General features: G+C 43.0%; 2 protein-coding genes and 1 pseudogene across 2 annotated transcripts; 1 reads left to right on the forward strand and 2 right to left on the reverse strand.

Moving 5' to 3' along the window:
* The first annotated feature begins 1,422 nt into the window (after window positions 1-1,422).
* LOC140565131 (E3 SUMO-protein ligase CBX4-like) lies at window positions 1,423-3,673 on the forward strand (annotated as a pseudogene).
* A 4,098-nt stretch (window positions 3,674-7,771) lies between these two features.
* LOC140565132 (serine/threonine-protein kinase pim-1-like) lies at window positions 7,772-11,013 on the reverse strand. The gene is made up of 8 exons (XM_072690939.1): window positions 10,980-11,013; window positions 9,419-9,583; window positions 9,096-9,190; window positions 8,953-9,003; window positions 8,465-8,840; window positions 8,133-8,309; window positions 7,859-7,971; window positions 7,772-7,828 (listed from the first exon to the last, which is right to left on the reverse strand). Exons 1-8 carry the CDS (start codon window positions 11,011-11,013, stop codon window positions 7,772-7,774), a joined length of 1,068 nt encoding a protein of 355 aa, XP_072547040.1.
* A 5,888-nt stretch (window positions 11,014-16,901) lies between these two features.
* Window positions 16,902-21,177, reverse strand: LOC140565133 (serine/threonine-protein kinase pim-2-like). Its single transcript, XM_072690940.1, has 9 exons — window positions 21,144-21,177; window positions 19,582-19,746; window positions 19,259-19,353; window positions 19,116-19,166; window positions 18,628-19,003; window positions 18,296-18,472; window positions 18,022-18,134; window positions 17,914-17,991; window positions 16,902-16,991 (listed from the first exon to the last, which is right to left on the reverse strand). The coding sequence occupies exons 1-9, from the start codon at window positions 21,175-21,177 to the stop codon at window positions 16,902-16,904; spliced, it is 1,179 nt and encodes a 392-aa protein (XP_072547041.1).
* Window positions 21,178-21,885: the final 708 nt, after the last annotated feature.

Consider the following 21,885-nt stretch of genomic DNA (forward strand, 5'->3'; position numbering starts at 1 on the left):
ACTGGAGTTTTACTAGTAAAATGTAATTATAGATATCCAGAACTGGAGTTTTACTAGTAACAATATAATTACAGATATCCAGAACTGGAGTTTTACTAGTAAAATGTAATTATAGATATCCAGAACTGGAGTTTTACTAGTAAAATATAATTGTAGATATCCATAACTGCAGTTTTACTAGTAAAATGTAATTATAGATATCCAGAACTGAAGTTTTACTAGTAAAATATAATTATAGATATCCAGAACTGGAGTTTTACTAGTAAAATATAATTGTAGATATCCATAACTGCAGTTTTACTAGTAAAATGTAATTATAGATATCCATAACTGCAGTTTTACTAGTAAAATGTAATTATAGATATCCATAACTGCAGTTTTACTAGTAAAATATAATTATAGATATCCATAACTGGAGTTTTACTAGTAAAATATAATTGTAGATATCCATAATTGCAGTTTTACTAGTAAAATATAATTGTAGATATCCATAACTGCAGTTTTACTAGTAAAATGTAATTATAGATATCCAGAACTGGAGTTTTACTAGTAAAATGTAATTATACATATCCAGAACTCGAGTTTTACTAGTAAAATATAATTGTAGATATCCATAACTGGAGTTTTACTAGTAAAATGTAATTATAGATATCCAGAACTGGAGTTTTACTAGTAACAATATAATTACAGATATCCAGAACTGGAGTTTTACTAGTAAAATGTAATTATAGATATCCAGAACTGGAGTTTTACTAGTAAAATATAATTGTAGATATCCATAACTGCAGTTTTACTAGTAAAATGTAATTATAGATATCCAGAACTGAAGTTTTACTAGTAAAATATAATTATAGATATCCATAACTGGAGTTTTACTAGTAAAATATAATTGTAGATATCCATAACTGCAGTTTTACTAGTAAAATATAATTGTAGATATCCATAACTGGAGTTTTACTAGTAAAATGTAATTATAGATATCCATAACTGCAGTTTTACTAGTAAAATGTAATTGTAGATATCCATAACTGCAGTTTTACTAGTAAAATGTAATTGTAGATATCCATAACTGGAGTTTTACTAGTAAAATGTAAAAAGAGCTAACAGGATCACTGGCTACACAACCTGAACAAGGCAGAAAGAGGAGTAGCCTCCTGTAGACCACCTGCTGCCACCAGAACCCTGAGGAGGCAAGTGGTCAAAAGCCCTTGATTGACTGCAGCAAGATTTGGTGGCAGCCGGCACTGAGGTTTCAGGTTGCACAGTTAGGCGCAATCCTAAACGCTGAAGGTCTGCATGCCCAAACACCTCGACTGACCCAATAGCACAAGAACAGTCGGCTCCGATCTGAGTTCTGGGATTCTGTTCTGTGGAGCAATGTGAAAAAAAACTGGTCTGTTTTGGGCCCTATGGACCAGCAGCATGTGCATCTGCCTACAGGAAGGGTAAGATGGAATCAATCAAGTATCAGGAAATACTAGGAGAAAACATCATGCCTTCTGTGAGGAAGCTGAAGCTTAGGTATCATTGGACCTTGCAACAGGACAGTGATCCCAAGCTTCCCTAAAGAGACCACAAGGCTTGGTTTCAGAAGAAGTCCTGGAGGATTCTGGAGTGGTCGTCACAGTTGCCTAACTTAAACCCCATAGAAAATCGTTGATGGGATTTGAAGGAGGGGGGGGTGCAGCAGCAAACCCAAGAATATTACTGAGTAATGGGCTTGAAAGGGTTTGAATAATTCGGAGACTGCTGTCGTTAATTAAAGTGGTATTTTGTGCTGAATGTGAAAAACCACTTGTTCTATTGGTTGTGTTAAGCTATTTAAATTGGTCTGGTTTGATTGGTTTGAAGTTTGTACATTTTGCTAATAAACCTAATTGGGTAATCATGTGGTTTTTAGAGCCGAAGAAAGAAAGGAATCTCAAATCACAGTAGTCTTTTTTTTACAGGGAGCGTCAGGAGCAGATGATGGGTTACCGCAAAAGAGGCCCAAAACCAAAATGTCTTCTCACGCAGGTGAGGAACCTTCTTTTCCAATGCAGTTGTAGTGCAGCCCACTTCAATTTCTTTCCTTTTTACCCCTAGAGGTTGCAGGTTCGATTCCCAAGTGATGCCACAGCCATACGTAATCAGGAGTTCCAGAGAGTATAACTGTCCTCTCTCTCTGGGTGGATAGGATTGTCTTTCTGGGTGATGCTAGCCAGCTTTAGCAGTTAGCATTCTCATCTAAGAAGTGTTGAGCTCCAGTGCTGTTGTGTTAGCGACAGTACAGGAAGATGTTGTCGAGCTTCTTTCACATATCTCAGAGGAAGACTATGCTAGTCTACACCCTCCCATCAGTGGTAGCATTGTGTGACAGGGAGAGACTTAGCTGGTGGACTGAGCTGGAAATGACTAAACTGAGGATAAGATTGGGGGTGGAAATGTGTTTATCACAGGGAATTTGTGACTCGCAGTGAGAACCTTCATAAGAGCAGTTCTATGAGGAACTAAGCTTTAGGTTCCTTCACATTTTGACAATTATTACAATTATATTTCGTTTTTGCGTCTCAGGGTACATCATTTTCCCGAAGATCTGGCATCCCGTCCAGCCTGCAGGAGGTGCCACAGGAAAACCGTGGTGCAGAACACAGTCTAGCCAATGGGAAAAAGAAGCACTGCTACCATCTGAATAGCAAGAAACACCCCCACAACCAGCCTGATGCCAAAGTGTACCCAAAGGTCAAGGAGGCAGCTAAAGAAGGCTGGAACCTCCCTCAGGCACTGCATCAGGAATGGATTCAGAACAAGGTCTCAGAATGCTTGAGCAAAGTGAGGGACATCACCATAGAGCTCGAGAAGCTTCCAGCTTGTATTAGCGGGAGTGGGAAATCTGAACTTGGCTCTAATGTCATTCCAAAGGAAGCTCCTGCCAGTGGAATAAGCAGGAATAAGCTGAAGATCGTGAAGAACAAGAATATCAACGGGCGAATCGTCATCGTCATGAGCAAGTACATGGAAGGTGGCGCTCAGGCTGCCAAGACCACACCCGAGGAAACTGAACTAAGGGTTCTGGAGAATGAGTCCAACGTCACAGGGAAGAATAGGAACAGCCTTGAGGGCGGCGGCAAAGAGGATAGCAAGGAGGAGGCCAAGCCCCCCCCCCCGTGTTGGAATTACAAATGGACTCTTCCACCCTGCTGTGACTTACGACTTAAGGTCAAGGCCAGTGACCGATTATCAACCGTTGCAGTTGATGACCAAGTCCAACCAACCTCTAAAGCCTTCGAAGAAGGATGTCCCTCCCTGTGTAGATCCAAGAAATGGCCAGGGCTACAAGAGGCACTTCTCAGAACCAGAGAGTGAGCAGGACGTTGAGGTCAAGAGGTTCTTGAGCTCACCAAGCTCAGGGTCAAGTGATTGTGACGGTCACCACAACTCAAATGGACACAGCTTGGGACTCTCTGACTGCCAGGAAGAGCCCATGGATCTGAGCTGTTCAAGGAAACAGAGCAGTCCAATCCCAGACTGTCAAATAAACGGCGACTCTAAAACATCTGAGGAGGCGGAGCCACATCCCGGATCCGAACCGGTTCAAAGCTCCACGCCTTTTCTGGGCAATATAATAATCACCGATGTCACGGCCAACTGCCTTACGGTGACGTTTAAGGAATACGCAGCTGTCTGGAAGTGATGGCTGGGAAACTGCTGACTTCATAACCTTGATGTAAGGAAGGACTTGAGGGACATCGGCTAACGTTTTACACCACTGCACTGCATTTGGCGTTGTGAAAGGGGTGTTTACTGCTGCATTTGAGTAGGTATAACAGGATAATTACTATACTGATTGGTTGATGGCCAAGAAAGCGTCATATTTGCAGTATCAGAGGCGGAAATTAGGCGAAAACTGGGCTCCAAGTTTTCAAGAAGGACGAGCAAGTTGCACCTATGATCCACTGAATCCACTGAGTTGGCCACGCTCACCAGTGTAAAGTTCAGTGTTTTCAGTTGCAGTATGGTTTACATTTACACACTCCTAAAATATGATACCCTAGTTTCTCGCAATTTGGTTCCGCCCCCCGTTCTTAGCGCCCCTAGCTCTAGCAATACTCCTGACACTCGGAGGAAAGCCAGCCACCGCCTCTCCGACACGCTTGGAGTCCGCCACACCAGCTAACAGACGCCTGTGCCCGGAGACACCGCTTTGAGAGTGATGAGGGAAGAGAGCGCCATCTACCCACCTGGAGAAAGCACGGCCAGTTATGCTCTTTCAGGCTCCGGCTGCTGATGGCAAAAATACGGCATGGCTCAGGATTCGAACCCACGTCCTCTGGGCCGTGCATTAGACCTCTAAGCCGCTCTGAGCTGACTCATGTTTTTTGTTTTATTAATATAAATGAAAATCATTAAATTAAAATATTAAATTGATCACTTTTGTATTTTGTATCTCATTGATGAAAATTGTGGTAATGTACTGCTTTCACAGCTCTGATTTCCTGAACATGTGATTAATACTAATATTAAAGTATTCATTTTGTTTTCTTTTACTTCTGTTTAAAAAATGATCCCTTCTGGCATCTCAGTTATATCAAATCGATCATTTTTAAACCAGCTAAATATAATCTGATACCCTAACATTGCAGAGGTCGTCGCATTAAACATTAACATAGCATTAGCCGGCCAGGAAGTCAACTGTCCACCATAGCTGCCACCGAACAAAGCTGTTTAGCACTCGGTAGCAGTAATGCTAGCATCTCTATTGCCCAATGCCAGTTGGTATACAGGTAAACACACCATTGTGCTTTACAAAATGAAAAGAAGATCCTGGACAAGTGGGTAGATACTGTTCGGACAGTGGCTTTAATGGAGACAGTGGAGAGCTGAGCTGTCCAGCATGTTGATTGGACGTTCTTAAGCCGGACTGTTGTTCAGTAACGATAGAAGGGACCTCAGACAGACGCACTGGTCCACCTCATTCGGAGCCTGTTTTCCCTCAAGGTGAGGTGGCCGAGTCCCCCTCAACCCTCATTTGGAACTCGGCTGGTCTGGATAAGTTTGATGGTGAGTGTGTTTGACTACTGAGTTGTGTGTAAAGCTGTGTTCAGCTCGACTCTGTGAGGTAGAATAAATGTGCCAGTCTTTGACACAGCAGTCAGGTTTCAGACTTGACAACACCACTGAGACCTGTTTTATATCCAATATTTATTTGTTTATACATATATATGATTAGGTAAAAAAGTATTGAATAATATATAATTATTTTAGTTATTTATTTCTGCCCCAGATTTATTTGTTTGTTTGCGGTTTTATATCCCATACTTATTTATTCATTTAGTTGTATTTATTTATTTAAATATGTACATTTAATAAATACAGAAAAAACTACAATAATTGGTAATAATAAAAAATAGTACAAAAGTTTAAATATATATATAAATATTAAACAGTGTACACACACACACACCACACACACACACATATATAATATAACTAATTAAATAAAAATGTATTCAATAATATCTAATTATTTTAGCTATTTATTTCTACCCCAGATTTATTTGTTTATGGTTTTATATCTCAGATTTATTTATTTATTTTATTTTATTTTTCTTGCATTCTTTTATTGCATTAATTATTAAATGTGTTTGTTCATTTGTTTGTTTTGGCAAGCTTTATCCTACATATCAAAGTTCCAGTTAGCTGTATATACAGTAGCTCTTTAAGACATGAAGTGCATCATCAGTGCTAATAAACACAATCACCTGATCAGGAATCTAAAATTCTTTATTTTCACTTTCAGTTCGGATCATGCCATCAGCCTATGGTCAAATGGGAGGAGCCTGTAAAAGAGGGGGCTAGAGTTCAGACAGCTGCTGGTTGGTGGTAGAAGGACAGACCCTCCTCTAGTAGTAGAGCGAGGGCTAAGGGATATGGGAAAGGGGGTTAAAGGGAGGTGACAGGGTGGTAGTGGGTTGTGAACTTGAACAAGGTAGAGATGGAGTTTATAGGAGGTTAGATTGGTAGTGGGGTGAGTCTGCTTTGCTGGTTCGGTCAATGCCATCACCATATCATAATAAGAGGGCAGACAGTAGGAGAGGGGGAAGAGGGCTCTGACTGAGCTGGGAAGCTCGAGGTCAGATCGGTAAGACGGCGGTTCGGTAAACGGTTCCATTAAAATGAGTCCATTGTGCTGCTAGTGATTAATAGGAATCCGGGCCTAGACCCCTAATGAGCAAGCCGAGGGCAACAGTGGCAAGGAAAAACTCCCTGAGAAGCCAGGAAGAAACCTTGAGAGGAACCAAGGCTCAAGTGGGGAACCCATCCTCCTCTGGTTGGCGCCGGATTGTGGAAAGTTACTTTTTAGTACTTCTGTACTTCTGAAATTACTTCTTAGCAACAGTGGACGTAACGCAGGGATTGGCTGTTTGAGGGTAGCAGTCGGGTCGGGCGACGAGCGAATCGTCCAGGAAGGCTACGCTGGTCCAGGCAAAGGGAGCGGGACTGAATCCTGCAACGGCCTTGTGAGGTCTGGACACAGCGAGAGAAGCCTCATGACGACGTACGCATGGAGTCGCAGGGGCAAAGAAAAAATCAAGCCGAAGGACAGGGAGCCAATCGGGAGACTCCTGGGGCAGACAATGATAGAGGGAGGGGCATATGGACCCTGAAGGGTCACGGCTCAGGTAATGCAGCATGCCAGTGGCCGTTGGGGCCAAAGGGAGGGAACGAAATAGCTGAAGCAGAAGAAGGTGGAGGCATGGACTGTGTAAAGAGTGATGGGGCAGAGCAGAGGCTGGAGCAACGAGAAACTGCTCTACAGCCCGGAAGGAGCGAGAGGCATGAAGAGTCGGGAGTCGGGCCTAGTGGCTGGAGGGTCCAGGAAACCAAGGATGGGGGACTGTAGGAATCCTGAAACACAGACAATCAACACAGCAGCAGTATCTCCTCCTCACTGCAGCAGCGATTTAACTGCTAACTGCTTCACAGGCTTCTGGTCCGCGTTCTATTGGCTGATCACTTCTCTCTCCCTACAGAACCAAAAGGGTTCTAAGCTCTAAGAGAAAGAGGGAGCGCTGATCACTTAGATCTTCACTGGAAGAGTGACCCCACTTGAACCATCTTGAACTACAGGCCATGGGTAAACCCTAACACTAACCCCTAACCCTGATCCCTAACCCTGACCCCTAACCCTGACCCCTTCTGAGCTGGATACACTGCTCGGGCTTCCTGGAAAAATGATACAAGAAATGCTACACTATGGGGACAAAAGTATTAGGACACCTGGTGATTCAATGTTTCTTCTGAAATGAAGAGTCGCTTTTGTTGGAGTTACAGTCTCTACTGTCCAGGGAAATCTTTCTACTACATATTGGAGAACATTTGAGAATTGCTATGAGGATTTGATTGCATTCAGCAACAAGAGCATTCGTGAGATCAGGATGTTGGATGATCAGCATCCCACCTGATCCCCAACTCCCCGAACCATCCCAAAAGTATTGGATGGAGCACCATCATTCCAGAGAACACAGTTCTTCCACTGCACCACAGCTCAATGCTGGGGGGCTTTATGCCCCACTAGCCCACGCCTGGCATTACCCATCTCTACGTGGACTAGACCAGCTGTGTGTGTGTGTGCATTGGCACATCTGTGTCAGCAATGGGTGCAACTTAAGGTAGCTGAATGCATTCATCAGAAGGGGTGTCTGCAAACTTCTGGACAGCTAAAGTGGTCCTATTATGGTGTCCCAGGTGTCTCATGCTATAGATTTTTACCTCTCGATGAAGCCGATGGTCAGACGGTTTGTCTTCTCTGCTCTGAAGGGTTTGGAGGCTGCTCTCCTTCCATCACCTGAAACACAACCCAGGAGATTCACATTACCTGATCCTGGGTTGGAGAGCTGCACTGGAACCAGTCATGCTGCAAGATCTGATGCAGCTTAGGCCTCTGGGCGGGGTTTCGCTGCAGACACCTTCGAATCAGGCTGCAGCATTCTGTGCAGAGGGTGGGATTGGGTGGGAGACAGATGATTAGGTATGACATTGACCTTCTCTTCAGTTCTCATAATATCTCCAATATCTCTAAAAGACAACCATGCAAAATCCATCATTCTGAACTTCTAAGAGTCTCTCAAGAATGCTCTCAGTAACCTCACCATTGGATAGGTCTTCTCTGAAGCACAGGGGCCCCTCGACGATTTCCTGCTCCTCTGTGAAGGGCAGGTGTCCATTAACCAGCCTGAACAGTAGGACTCCCAGAGACCAGACTGTTGCAGGACTGGCGTAGTACCTCCCCTTCAGAAAGAACTCCGGAGGGCAGTACTGAAAGGTGCCTGAGAACATAAACGAAGAAGAAGAGAATCAAGGAGTCCAGAACTTCATTCCTCTACATTACCCTCACAGTGAAGTGGCTATTGGACCTTAGGCCCCTCTCAGGATCATGTTTTAAAGGTCACGTGTAAATTTAGGGCCTTGAGCTCCATTTTACCTGAAAAATCACGATAGCCACTTTTCTTGATCCAGTCCCCGCAGCCGAAGTCGATCAGTTTCAGCTCTGAGGTGTCCATATTGAACAGGAAGTTCTCCAGCTTGATGTCCCTGTGCAGGACACCTCGCTTGTGGCATGTTTTTGCTGCCTCCACTGCCTGGACCATAATCTGACTGGCTATCTCCTCAGAGAAGGAACCTCCGCACTGGGCAATTAAGGTGTTCAAGTCCATACAAGGATCAGGGCGCTCCAGGATCAGGATGTAGAGCTTAGGCTCATCAAACCACTCGATGAGCTTTATGATGCTGCTGATGGGTGGCTGGCTCATCCTCTTCATTAGAGCCACTTCTATTGGCATGGCCTTGAGCTCAACAGGCTGCAGGAAGGCAGTACAGGGTTAGGTCAATGGTGAGGGCAGTGAAGAACAGTGATGTTTAGGAGCATGATGTGTGATTGGACAGTAAAATCTGGGTTCCAGCTGTACTTACGCATTGGACATATTCATCATCGGCCTGTTTTATGACAAATTTAATGGCCACCTGCACACAGAGACAAAACAGGGTGTTAATATTATGAGGACTGAAAAGGCAATAGAGGAGATGATGCAGTTATGAAGGATGGATTTGAGAACCTGTAGGCCATCAGCAACACGGGTTCCCTCGAAGACGGACCCAAAGCCTCCCTCGCCCAATTTCTCTCCAGTGATATATAGAGAGGAAAAAGTGTCTGTGGAAAATAAACAGTGTTAGAACTGAACATCAGCTTTCTCACCTCATCTCTCCAGAGCTGAGCTATTAGCATCACAGGCTATGAAGGATGCAGTGGTATCTACTGACCGTGGACGTGGATAAACATCAGTACTTCCACTTCCAGTAAGTCCAGTTCACTTAAGAGAAAATTACACTAAACACTGGACCACTTCATTGTGGACAGTGGTCCGGCCAATGAGCTAACCTGGCTTCAAGGCTTTCCACTGTCTTCGCGTGGTTATCGTGGGCCGGCTGACTTCCACCTTCCTTCTCTTCCCTGCCGGGGCTTCAGTTTTGGGTACCTCGGATGTTCCCTGTGAAATCTGCTGGGTAACCTCCTCCTGTCTTCTCCTCTTTCTACGTCTGATATCTGAGTACAGGATATAAGGGGTTGGATATTTACAGACTGAAGTAGAGAATGGAGTCGGGAGAGGTTCCGATTCCCTTAACTCTTAATAAAATTCCTAACAGTGCTCATTTCAGTTCACATTACAGAGTGGAAAACTGGAGCCTGAGTCCTAAATCTAAAATCTAATGAAAGAACAAAGGGTTCATCTATAAAATCAGATTCCAGCAGTTCTGTATGAAGGACCTGTAGCTGTAGACTTCTGCTCCATCGTCTACTGCTGTATGAACCAAATCTGCAGCTTCCTTTTCCTAATTTCTACCTATATTGCTAAGACTATCGCTAATTATATTGCTAAGACTATTGCTAATACTAATCTAACTGATGAGACTATCTCTAAGACTATGGCTAAACTAACTGCTAAGACTATTTCTAAGCGAGTCTCTAAGACTTGTTAAATCAAACGCTGAGACTATCTCTAAGACTATCTCTAAGACGATCGCGGCGCAAATCGCTAAGACAGAGTCTCGTCTCCTGTGTCTTCCTCAGTGACCTGAGTAGAAATGCCAAAATTCCGAGCTCAGGGGGTGATGAGCTCATCCACTGTGACATCACAATTAGAACGATCTGCTTGGTTGCCATGCCGATAACTGGAACTGGTGTTTGAACTCCACCCCATGTGTCCTCTATTAAAGCAGCAAGATGCTTCTGAGAGATGATTTGTCTTTGCAAAGATAAAAGACTAAAGATAAAAGTGAAATTAACAATGTTCTGATGCTCTTTAACATCTTCATCACTTTGATCCCATTTTTAAACTGGAAAAGAAAGCTGTCCATCATCATTTCCCTGTGGAGTCTCACTTCCCCCTGTAATACCTAATGTTGACCAGTAGGTGTCGTACTGTATAAGCTGAGGTCTGTAGGAAATGGAACTGCTGTATGAACAGCGCAACATCTCTCAAAAGTGAAGCCACCACAGGTCTAGCGCCTCTGCTGGTTGGTTGCAGTATGATGTGTAGCTCCGCCCATCCCCATATGTTTCAAAGACAGAACAGCCCAGTTTCCTCCTCATTTTCCTCCTCTGACCCGTATTTCCATCTCCAGGGTGTAATTTGGCGGTCTCGGTCGAAGTCTCGTCAAATGTTGTGGCAAGCCCAGATACCATTTACAGGAAGTGAACACATCCTGGATGGATACAACAAAGGATGGAAACTCATGAAACATCTTTAGACATCTTTTGATCTGACATCACAATTTAGCATGGAGGTATCTCAGGGGCTCTATAGCGCCACCTATATGCTATATTCTACGCATTGGTTTCTTTGGTCATTTGCCTTGGGTGTGGGCATAATTGCTCAGAATTTTTTTTAATTTGATTTGGACATAATGGACATCATTACATACACGACTAACATTGTCACCTCTGGTGACTTCACCCAACAGGAAAGGGGGCATTTTGGAATTTGGGTGTGGCCAGTGTCCAGGAAGTCGGCCATATTGGAATTTGCAAATTTTCACATATTTTTTTTTGGTTTCGATAAAACTGACATCATTACACACACGACTAACATTGGTACGAGTGACTCCACCCAACAAGAATTCGGCATTTTGGAATTTGTTCATTTTTCATATATTTTTACAAACTCCTCGTACACAGTTCATTGGATTCTTTTGAACTTTGATAGGAAACAACTTCAAACATATTTGATGATAAACTGTAATGGAGTAGGGTATACTTCAATCAAGGACACTGTGGTGGCCTATTTATTTACTGGAGACACCATACCAAAACAGGAAGTAGATACAGCGGTGTGAAAAAGTGTTTGCCCCCTTCTTGATATCTTCGTGTTTGTCACACTTAAATGTTTCAGATCATCAAAATTTAAATATTACACAAAGATAACACAAACACAAAATGTCATTTTTAAATTAAGGTTTTTATTATTTAGGGGGGAAAAAACCCAAACCTACATGTGTTAAAAAGTGATTGCCCCCTACACCTAAGCAGCAACAACTGCAATCAAGCGTTTGTGATTATTGGCAATGAATCTTTTACAGTGCTGTGGAGGAATTTTGGCCCACTCACCTGCATAATTATTAATCCTAACTTATCCTGGACCTAATCCAGACTTTAACCTCAACCCAAAAAACAATCCTAACTCTTATCCTGGCCCTAATCCAGACTTTAACCTCAACCCAAAAACCAATCCTAACTCTTATCCTGGACCTAATCCAAACTTTAACCTCAACCCAAAACCCAATCTTAACCCTTATCCTGGCCCTAATCCAAACTTTAACCTCAACCCAAAACCCAATCTTAACCCTTATCCTGTCCCTAATCCAAACCTTAACCTCAACCCAAAACCCAATCCTAACCTTTATACTGACCCTAATCCAAACCTTAACCTCAACCCAATCCTAACCCTTATCCTGGACCTAATCCAAACCTTAACCTCAACCCAAAACCCAATCCTAACCCTTATCCTGGCCCTAATCCAAACCTTAACCTCAACCCAAAACCCAATCCTAACCCTTATCCTGGCTCAAATCCAAACTTTAACCTCAACCCAAAACCCAATCCTAACCCTTATCCTGGCCCTAATCTAGACTTTAACCTCAACCCAAAAACCAATCCTAACTCTTATCCTGGCCCTAATCCAAACTTTAACCTCAACCCAAAACCCAATCCTAACCTTTATACTGACCCTAATCCAAACCTTAACCTCAACCCAATCCTAATCCTTATCCTGGACCTAATCCAAACCTTAACCTCAACCCAAAACCCAATCCTAACCCTTATCCTGGCCCTAATCCAAACCTTAACCTCAACCCAAAACCCAATCCTAACCCTTATCCTGGCTCAAATCCAAACCTTTACCTCAACCCAAAACCCAATCCTAACCCTTATCCTGGCCCTAATCCAGACTTTAACCTCAACCCAAAACCCAAACCTAATCCTTATCCCGACCTAATCCAAACCTTAACCTCAACCCAAAACCCAATCCTAACCCTTATCCTGACCCTAATCCAAACTTTAACCTCAACCCAAAAACCAATCCTAACTCTTATCCTGGCCCTAATCCAAACCTTAACCTCAACCCAAACCCTGTCCTAATCCTTATCCTGGCGCTAATCCAAACATTAACCTCAACCCAAAACCCATACCTAACTCTTATCCTGGACCTAATCCAAACCTTAACCTCAACCCAAAACCCATACCTAACTCTTATCCTGGCCCTAATCCAAACCTTAACCTCAACCCAAAACCCAATCCTAACCCTTATCCTGGCCCTAATCCAAACCTTAACCTCAACCCAAAACCCAATCTTAACCCTTATCCTGGCCCTAATCCAAACTTTAACCTCAACCCAAAACCCAATCTTAACCCTTATCCTGGCCCTAATCCAAACTTTAACCTCAACCCAAAACCCATACCTAACCCTTATCCTGGCCCTAATCCAAACCTTAACCTCAACCCAAAACCCATACCTAACCCTTATCCTGGCCCTAATCCAAACCTTAACCTCAACCCAAAACCCAATCTTAACCCTTATCCTGGCCCTAATCCAAACTTTAACCTCAACCCAAAACCCAATCTTAACCCTTATCCTGGCCCTAATCCAAACTTTAACCTCAATCCAAAAAACAATCCTAACCCTTATCCTGACCTAATCCAAACCTTGACCTCAACCCCAAACCCAATCCTAACCCTTATCCTGGCCCTAATCCAGACTTTAACCTCAACCCAAAAACCAATCCTAACTCTTATCCTGGACCTAATCCAAACTTTAACCTCAACCCAAAACCCAATCCTAACCCTTATCCTGACCTAATCCAAACCTTGACCTCAACCCCAAACCCAATCCTAACCCTTATCCTGGCCCTAATCCAGACTTTAACCTCAACCCAAAAACCAATCCTAACTCTTATCCTGGACCTAATCCAAACTTTAACCTCAACCCAAAACCCAATCCTAACCCTTATCCTGACCCTAATCCAAACCTTAACCTCAACCCAAAACCCAATCCTAACCCTTATCCTGACCTAATCCAAACCTTGACCTCAACCCAAAACCCAATCCTAATCCCAATCCTACAATTTTAACTATCATGAGGTAAATTTGACTAGTTAGGTATTAGTATGTGGTAATAATATCCAACTTCAAAAATCTTTAAACCTTGTGAAACTGCCTGCTAGCTTAGCATTTCCAGTGAAAACGTGACTAAGAGAAAAGGTTAAAGCAAGATTCCGTGATTTTACGTTGATTAACGGAGCTAGCAAGCTAACGTTAGTTTGGATAGTAAAATTTTAACTATCATGAGGTAAATTTAACTAGTTAGATTTTAGTATGTGGTAATAATATTAAACTTTAATGTTTTATACAGTTCAAAATCTTTAAACCTTGTGAAACTGCCTGCTAGCTTAGCATTTCCAGTGAAAACTTGACTAAGAGAAAAGGTTAAAGCTAGATCTGTGATTTTACGCTGATTAACGGAGCTAGCAAGCTAACGTTAGTGTGGATAGTATGGTCTTGCACTGCAGACTATCATGCTAAAGTTCCCAGTTTAAACCTACAGTTTTACTCTTTAACACGTAAACCTTTGTTCACTATTTGTTTTATTCTGCATTCTAAAAAAATTCTGCCAAAATAAAATGAAATTCAAAATCTTAATTGAACTTTTTGAAAGAAAATTAATCGTTTAGATGAATCGACTAATCAATAAAATAATCAACAGATTAATCGATAGGAAAATAGCCTTATTCAACATTAACACCACGCTTGCTCAGTTAATGATAACTTTGTGACGTTTGATCTGAAATGTACATTTTCTGTCCTGAACTTTTGACAGGGAATAAAAATGTAATTTTAATGTTTAATCTAAAAACACTCAAAACTGCTCCCAAAAAGATGATAAAGATGATTTCTGGGAGTAGTTCTGAAAAACGTAAAGGGCCATTTATTACCTGAGAGCAAGGCTGATGGCAAAAATACGGCATGGCTCAGGATTCGAACCCACGTCCTCTGGGCCGTGCATTAGACCTCTGAGCCGCTCTGAGCTGACTCATCTTTTTTGTTTTATTAATGTAAATTAAAATCATTAAATTAAAATATTAAATTGATCACTTTTGTATTTTGTATCTCATTGATGAAAATTGTGGTAATGTACTGCTTTCACAGCTCTGATTTCTTGAACATGTGATTAATACTAATATTAAAGTATTAATTTTGTTTTCTTTTACTTCTGTTTAAAAAATGATCCCTTCTGGCATCTCAGTTATATCAAATCGATCATTTTTAAACCAGCTAAATATAATCTGATACCCTAACATTGCAGAGGTCGTCGCATTAAACATTAACATAGCATTAGCCGGCCAGGAAGTCAACTGTCCACCATAGCTGCCACCGAACAAAGCTGTTTAGCACTCGGTAGCAGTAATGCTAGCATCTCTATTGCCCAATGCCAGTTGGTATACAGGTAAACACACCATTGTGCTTCACAAAATGAAAAGAAGATCCTGGACAAGTGGGTAGATACTGTTCGGACAGTGGCTTTAATGGAGACAGTGGAGAGCTGAGCTGTCCAGCATGTTGACTGGACGTTCTTAAGCCGGACTGTTGTTCAGTAACGATAGAAGGGACCTCAGACAGACGCACTGGTCCACCTCATTCGGAGCCTGTTTTCCCTCAAGGTGAGGTGGCCGAGTCCCCCTCAACCCTCATTTGGAACTCGGCTGGTCTGGATAAGTTTGATGGTGAGTGTGTTTGACTACTGAGTTGTGTGTAAAGCTGTGTTCAGCTCGACTCTGTGAGGTAGAATAAATGTGCCAGTCTTTGACACAGCAGTCAGGTTTCAGACTTGACAACACCACTAAGACCTGTTTTATATCCAATATTTATTTGTTTATACATATATATGATTAGGTAAAAAAGTATTGAATAATATATAATTATTTTACTTATTTATTTCTGCCCCAGATTTATTTGTTTGTTTGCGGTTTTATATCCCATACTTATTTATACATTTAGTTGTATTTATTTATTTATTTATTTAAATATGTACATTTAATAAATACAGAAAAAACTACAATTATTGGTAATAATAAAAATAGTACAAAAGTTTAAATATATATATAAATATTAAACAGTGTACACAAACACACACATATATATTATAACTAATTAAATAAAAATGTATTCAATAATATCTCATTATTTTAGCTATTTATTTCTACCCCAGATTTATTTGTTTATGGTTTTATATCTCAGATTTATTTATTTATTTTATTTTTCTTGCATTCTTTTATTGCATTAATTATTAAATGTGTTTGTTCATTTGTTTGTTTTGGCAAGCTTTATCCTACATATCAAAGTTCCATTTAGCTGTATATACAGTAGCTCTTTAAGACATGGAGTTCATCATCAGTACTAATAAACACAATCACCTGATCAGGAATCTAAAATCCTTTATTTTCACTTTCAGTTCGGATCATGCCATCAGCCTATGGTAAAATGGGAGGAGCCTGTAAAAGAGGGGGCTAGAGTTCAGACAGCTGCTGGTTGGTGGTAGAAGGACAGACCCTCCTCTAGTAGTAGAGCGAGGGCTAAGGGATATGGGAAAGGGGGTTAAAGGGAGGTGACAGGGTGGTAGTGGGTTGTGAACTTGAACAAGGTAGAGATGGAGTTTATGGGAGGTTAGATTGGTAGTGGGGTGAGTCTGCTTTGCTGGTTCGGTCAATGCCATCACCATATCATAATAAGAGGGCAGACAGTAGGAGAGGGGGAAGAGGGCTCTGACTGAGCTGGGAAGCTCGAGGTCAGATCGGTAGGGTAAACGGTTCCATTAAAATGAGTCCATTGTGTTGCTAGTGATTAATAGGAATCCGGGCCTAGACCCCTAATGAGCAAGCCGGGGGCAACAGTGGCAAGGAAAAACTCCCTGAGAAGCCAGGAAGAAACCTTGAGAGGAACCAAGGCTCAAGTGGGGAACCCATCCTCCTCTGGTTGGCGCCGGATTGTGGAAAGTTACTTTTTAGTACTTCTGTACTTCTGAACTTACTTCTTAGCAACAGTGGACGTAACGCAGGGATTGGCTGTTTGAAGGTAGCAGTCGGGTCGGGCGACGAGCGAATCGTCCAGAAAGGCTACGCTGGTCCAGGCAAAGGGAGCGGGACTGAATCCTGCAACGGCCTTGTGAGGTCTGGACACAGCGAGAGAAGCCTCATGACGACGTACGCATGGAGTCGCAGGGGCAAAGAAAAAATCAAGCCGAAGGACAGGGAGCCAATCGGGAGACTCCTGGGGCAGACAATGATAGAGGGAGGGGCATATGGACCCTGAAGGGTCACGGCTCAGGTAATGCAGCATGCCAGTGGCCGTTGGGGCCAAAGGGAGGGAACGAAATAGCTGAAGCAGAAGAAGGTGGAGGCATGGACTGTGTAAAGAGTGATGGGGCAGAGCAGAGGCTGGAGCAACGAGAAACTGCTCTACAGCCCGGAAGGAGCGAGAGGCATGAAGAGTCGGGAGTCGGGCCTAGTGGCTGGAGGGTCCAGGAAACCAAGGATGGGGGACTGTAGGAATCCTGAAACACAGACAATCAACACAGCAGCAGTATCTCCTTCTCACTGCAGCAGCGATTTAACTGCTAACTGCTTCACAGGCTTCTGGTCCGCGTTCTATTGGCTGATCACTTCTCTCTCCCTACAGAACCAAAAGGGTTCTAAGCTCTAAGAGAAAGAGGGAGCGCTGATCACTTAGATCTTCACTGGAAGGGTGACCCCACTTGAACCCTCTTGAACTACAGGCCATGGGTAAACCCTAAGCCTAACTTAAACCTAACACTAACCCCTAACCCTGACCCCTAACCCTGACCCCTAAACCTGACCCCTTCTGAGCTGGATACACTGCTCAGGCTTCCTGGAGAAATTCAAGGGACGCTACATTATATGGACCAAAATATTGGGACACCTGGTCGTTCAAGGATTTGATTGCATTCAGCAACAAGAGCATTCGTGAGATCAGGATGTTGGATGATCAGCATCCCACCTGATCCCCAACTCCCCAAGCCATCCCAAAAGTATTGGATGGAGCACCATCATTCCAGAGAACACAGTTCTTCCACTGCACCACAGCTCAATGCTGGGGGGCTTTATACCCCTCTAGCCCACGCCTGACATTAGCCATCTCTACGTGGACTAGACCAGCTGTGTGTGTGTGTGCATTGACACATCTGTGTCTGCAATGGGTGCAACTTAAAGTAGCTGAATGCATTCATCAGAAGGGGTGTCTGCAAACTTCTGGACAGCTAAAGTGGTCCTATTATGGTGTCCCAGGTGTCTCATGCTATAGATTTTTACCTCTCGATGAAGCCGATGGTCAGGCGTTTTTTGTCTCCTCTGCTCTGAAGGGTGTGGAGGCTGCTCTCCTTCCATCACCTGAAACACAACCCAGGAGATTCACATTACCTGATCCTGGGTTGGAGAGCTGCACTGGAACCAGTCATGCTGCAAGATCTGATGCAGCTTAGGCCTCTGGGCGGGGTTTCGCTGCAGGCAACTTCGAATCAGGCTGCAGCATTCTGTGCAGAGGGTGGGATTGGGTGGGAGACAGATGATTAGGTATGACATTGACCTTCTCTTCAGTTCTCATAATATCTCCAATATCTCTAAAAGACAACCATGCAAAATCCATCATTCTGAACTTCTAAGAGTCTCTCAAGAATGCTCTCAGTAACCTCACCATTGGATAAGTCTTCTCTGAAGCACAGGGGCCCCTCGACGATTTCCTGCTCCTCTGTGAAGGGCAGGTGTCCATTAACCAGCCTGAACAGTAGGACTCCCAGAGACCAGACTGTTGCAGGACTGGCGTAGTACCTCCCCTTCAGAAAGAACTCCGGAGGGCAGTACTGAAAGGTGCCTGAGAACATAAATGAAGAAGAAGAGAATCAAGGAGTCCAGAACTTCATTCCTCTACATTACCCTCACAGTGAAGTGGCTATTGGACCTTAGGCCCCTCTCAGGATCATGTTTTAAAGGTCACGTGTAAATTTAGGGCCATGAGCTCCATTTTACCTGAAAAATCACGATAGCCACTTTTCTTGATCCAGTCCCCACAGCCGAAGTCGATCAGTTTCAGCTCTGAGGTGTCCATATTGAACAGGAAGTTCTCCAGCTTGATGTCCCTGTGCAGGACACCTCGCTTGTGGCATGTTCTTGCTGCCTCCACTGCCTGGACCATAATCTGACTGGCTATCTCCTCAGAGAAGGAACCTCCGCACAGGGCAATTAAGGTGTTCAAGTCCATACAAGGATCAGGGCGCTCCAGGATCAGGATGTAGAGCTTAGGCTCATCAAACCACTCGATGAGCTTTATGATGCTGCTGATGGGTGGCTGGCTCATCCTCTTCATTAGAGCCACTTCTATTGGCACGGCCTTGAGCTCAACAGGCTGCAGGAAGGCAGTACAGGGTTAGGTCAATGGTGAGGGCAGTGAAGAACAGTGATGTTTAGGAGCATGATGTGTGATTGGACAGTAAAATCTGGGTTCCAGCTGTACTTACGCATTGGACATATTCATCATCGGCCTGTTTTATGACAAATTTAATGGCCACCTGCACACAGAGACAACACAGGGTGTTAATATTATGAGGACTGAAAAGGGAATAGAGAAGATGATGCAGTTATGAAGGATGGATTTGAGAACCTGTAGGCCATCAGCAACACGGGTTCCCTCGAAGACGGACCCAAAGCCTCCCTCGCCCAATTTCTCTCCAGTGATATATAGAGAGGAAAAAGTGTCTGTGGAAAATAAACAGTGTTAGAACTGAACATCAGCTTTCTCACCTCATCTCTCCAGAGCTGAGCTATTAGCATCACAGGCTATGAAGGATGCAGTGGTATCTACTGACCGTGGACGTGGATAAACATCAGTACTTCCACTTCCAGTAAGTCCAGTTCACTTAAGAGAAAATTACACTAAACACTGAACCACTTCATTGTGGACAGTGGTCCGGCCAATGAGCTAACCTGGCTTCAAGGCTTTCCGCTGTCTTCGCGTGGTTATCGTGGGCCGGCTGACTTCCACCTTCCTTCTCTTCCCTGCCGGGGCTTCAGGTTTGGGTACCTCGGATGTTCCCTGTGAAATCTGCTGGGTAACCTCCTCCTGTCTTCTCCTCTTTCTACGTCTGATATCTGAGTACAGGATATAAGGGGTTGGATATTTACAGACTGATGGAGAGAATGGAGTCGGGAGAGGTTCCGATTCCCTTAACTCTTAATAAAATTCCTAACAGTGCTCATTTCAGTTCACATTACAGAGTGGAAAACTGGAGCCTGAGTCCTAAATCTAAAATCTAATGAAACAAACAAAGGGTTCATCTATAAAATCAGATTCCAGCAGTTCTGTATGAAGGACCTGTAGCTGTAGACTTCTGCTCCATCGTCTACTGCTGTATGAACCAAATCTGCAGCTTCCTTTTCCTAATTTTTACCTGTATTGGTAAGACTATCGCTAATTATATTGCTAAGACGATTGCTAATACTAATCTAACTGATGAGACTATCTCTAAGACTATGGCTAAACTAACTGCTAAGACTATTTCTAAGCGAGTCTCTAAGACTTGCTAAATCAAACGCTGAGACTATCATTAAGACTATCTCTAAGACGATCGCGGCGCAAATCGCTAAGACAGAGTCTCGTCTCCTGTGTCTTCCTCAGTGACCTGAGTAGAAATGCCAAAATTCCGAGCTCAGGGGGTGATGAGCTCATCCACTGTGACATCACAATTAGAACGATCTGCTTGGTTGCCATGCCGATAACTGGAACTTGTGTTTGAACTCCACCCCATGTGTCCTCTATTAAAGCAGAAAGATGCTTCTGAGAGATGATTTGTCTTTGCAAAGATAAAAGACTAAAGATAAAAGTGAAATTAACAATGTTCTGATGCTCTTTAACATCTTCATCACTTTGATCCCATTTTTAAACTGGAAAAGAAAGCTGTCCATCATCATTTCCCTGTGGAGTCTCACTTCCCCCTGTAATACCTAATGTTGACCAGTAGGTGTCGTACTGTATAAGCTGAGGTCTGTAGGAAATGGAACTGCTGTATGAACAGCGCAACATCTCTCAAAAGTGAAGCCACCACAGGTCTAGCGCCTCTGCTGGTTGGTTGCAGTATGATGTGTAGCTCCGCCCATCCCCATATGTTTCAAAGACAGAACAGCCCAGTTTCCTCCTCATTTTCCTCCTCTGACCCGTATTTCCATCTCCAGGGTGTAATTTGGCGGTCTCGGTCGAAGTCTCGTCAAATGTTGTGGCAAGCCCAGATACCATTTACAGGAAGTGAACACATCCTGGATGGATACAACAAAGGATGGAAACTCATGAAACATCTTTAGACATCTTTTGATCTGACATCACAATTTAGCATGGAGGTATCTCAGGGGCTCTATAGCGCCACCTATATGCTATATTCTACGCATTGGTTTCTTTGGTCATTTGCCTTGGGTGTGGGCATAATTGCTCAGAATTTTTTTTAATTTGATTTGGACATAATGGACATCATTACATACACGACTAACATTGTCACCTCTGGTGACTTCACCCAACAGGAAAGGGGGCATTTTGGAATTTGGGTGTGGCCAGTGTCCAGGAAGTCGGCCATATTGGAATTTGCAAATTTTCACATATTTTTTTTTGGTTTCGATAAAACTGACATCATTACACACACGACTAACATTGGTACGAGTGACTCCACCCAACAAGAATTCGGCATTTTGGAATTTGTTCATTTTTCATATATTTTTACAAACTCCTCGTACACAGTTCATTGGATTCTTTTGAACTTTGATAGGAAACAACTTCAAACATATTTGATGATAAACTGTAATGGAGTAGGGTATACTTCAATCAAGGACACTGTGGTGGCCTATTTATTTACTGGAGACACCATACCAAAACAGGAAGTAGATACAGCGGTGTGAAAAAGTGTTTGCCCCCTTCTTGATATCTTCGTGTTTGTCACACTTAAATGTTTCAGATCATCAAAATTTAAATATTACACAAAGATAACACAAACACAAAATGTCATTTTTAAATTAAGGTTTTTATTATTTAGGGGGGAAAAAACCCAAACCTACATGTGTTAAAAAGTGATTGCCCCCTACACCTAAGCAGCAACAACTGCAATCAAGCGTTTGTGATTATTGGCAATGAATCTTTTACAGTGCTGTGGAGGAATTTTGGCCCACTCACCTGCATAATTATTAATCCTAACTTATCCTGGACCTAATCCAGACTTTAACCTCAACCCAAAAAACAATCCTAACTCT

Source organism: Salminus brasiliensis, chromosome 11, assembly GCF_030463535.1.
Source record: "Salminus brasiliensis chromosome 11, fSalBra1.hap2, whole genome shotgun sequence".
NCBI lineage: Eukaryota > Metazoa > Chordata > Actinopteri > Characiformes > Bryconidae > Salminus > Salminus brasiliensis.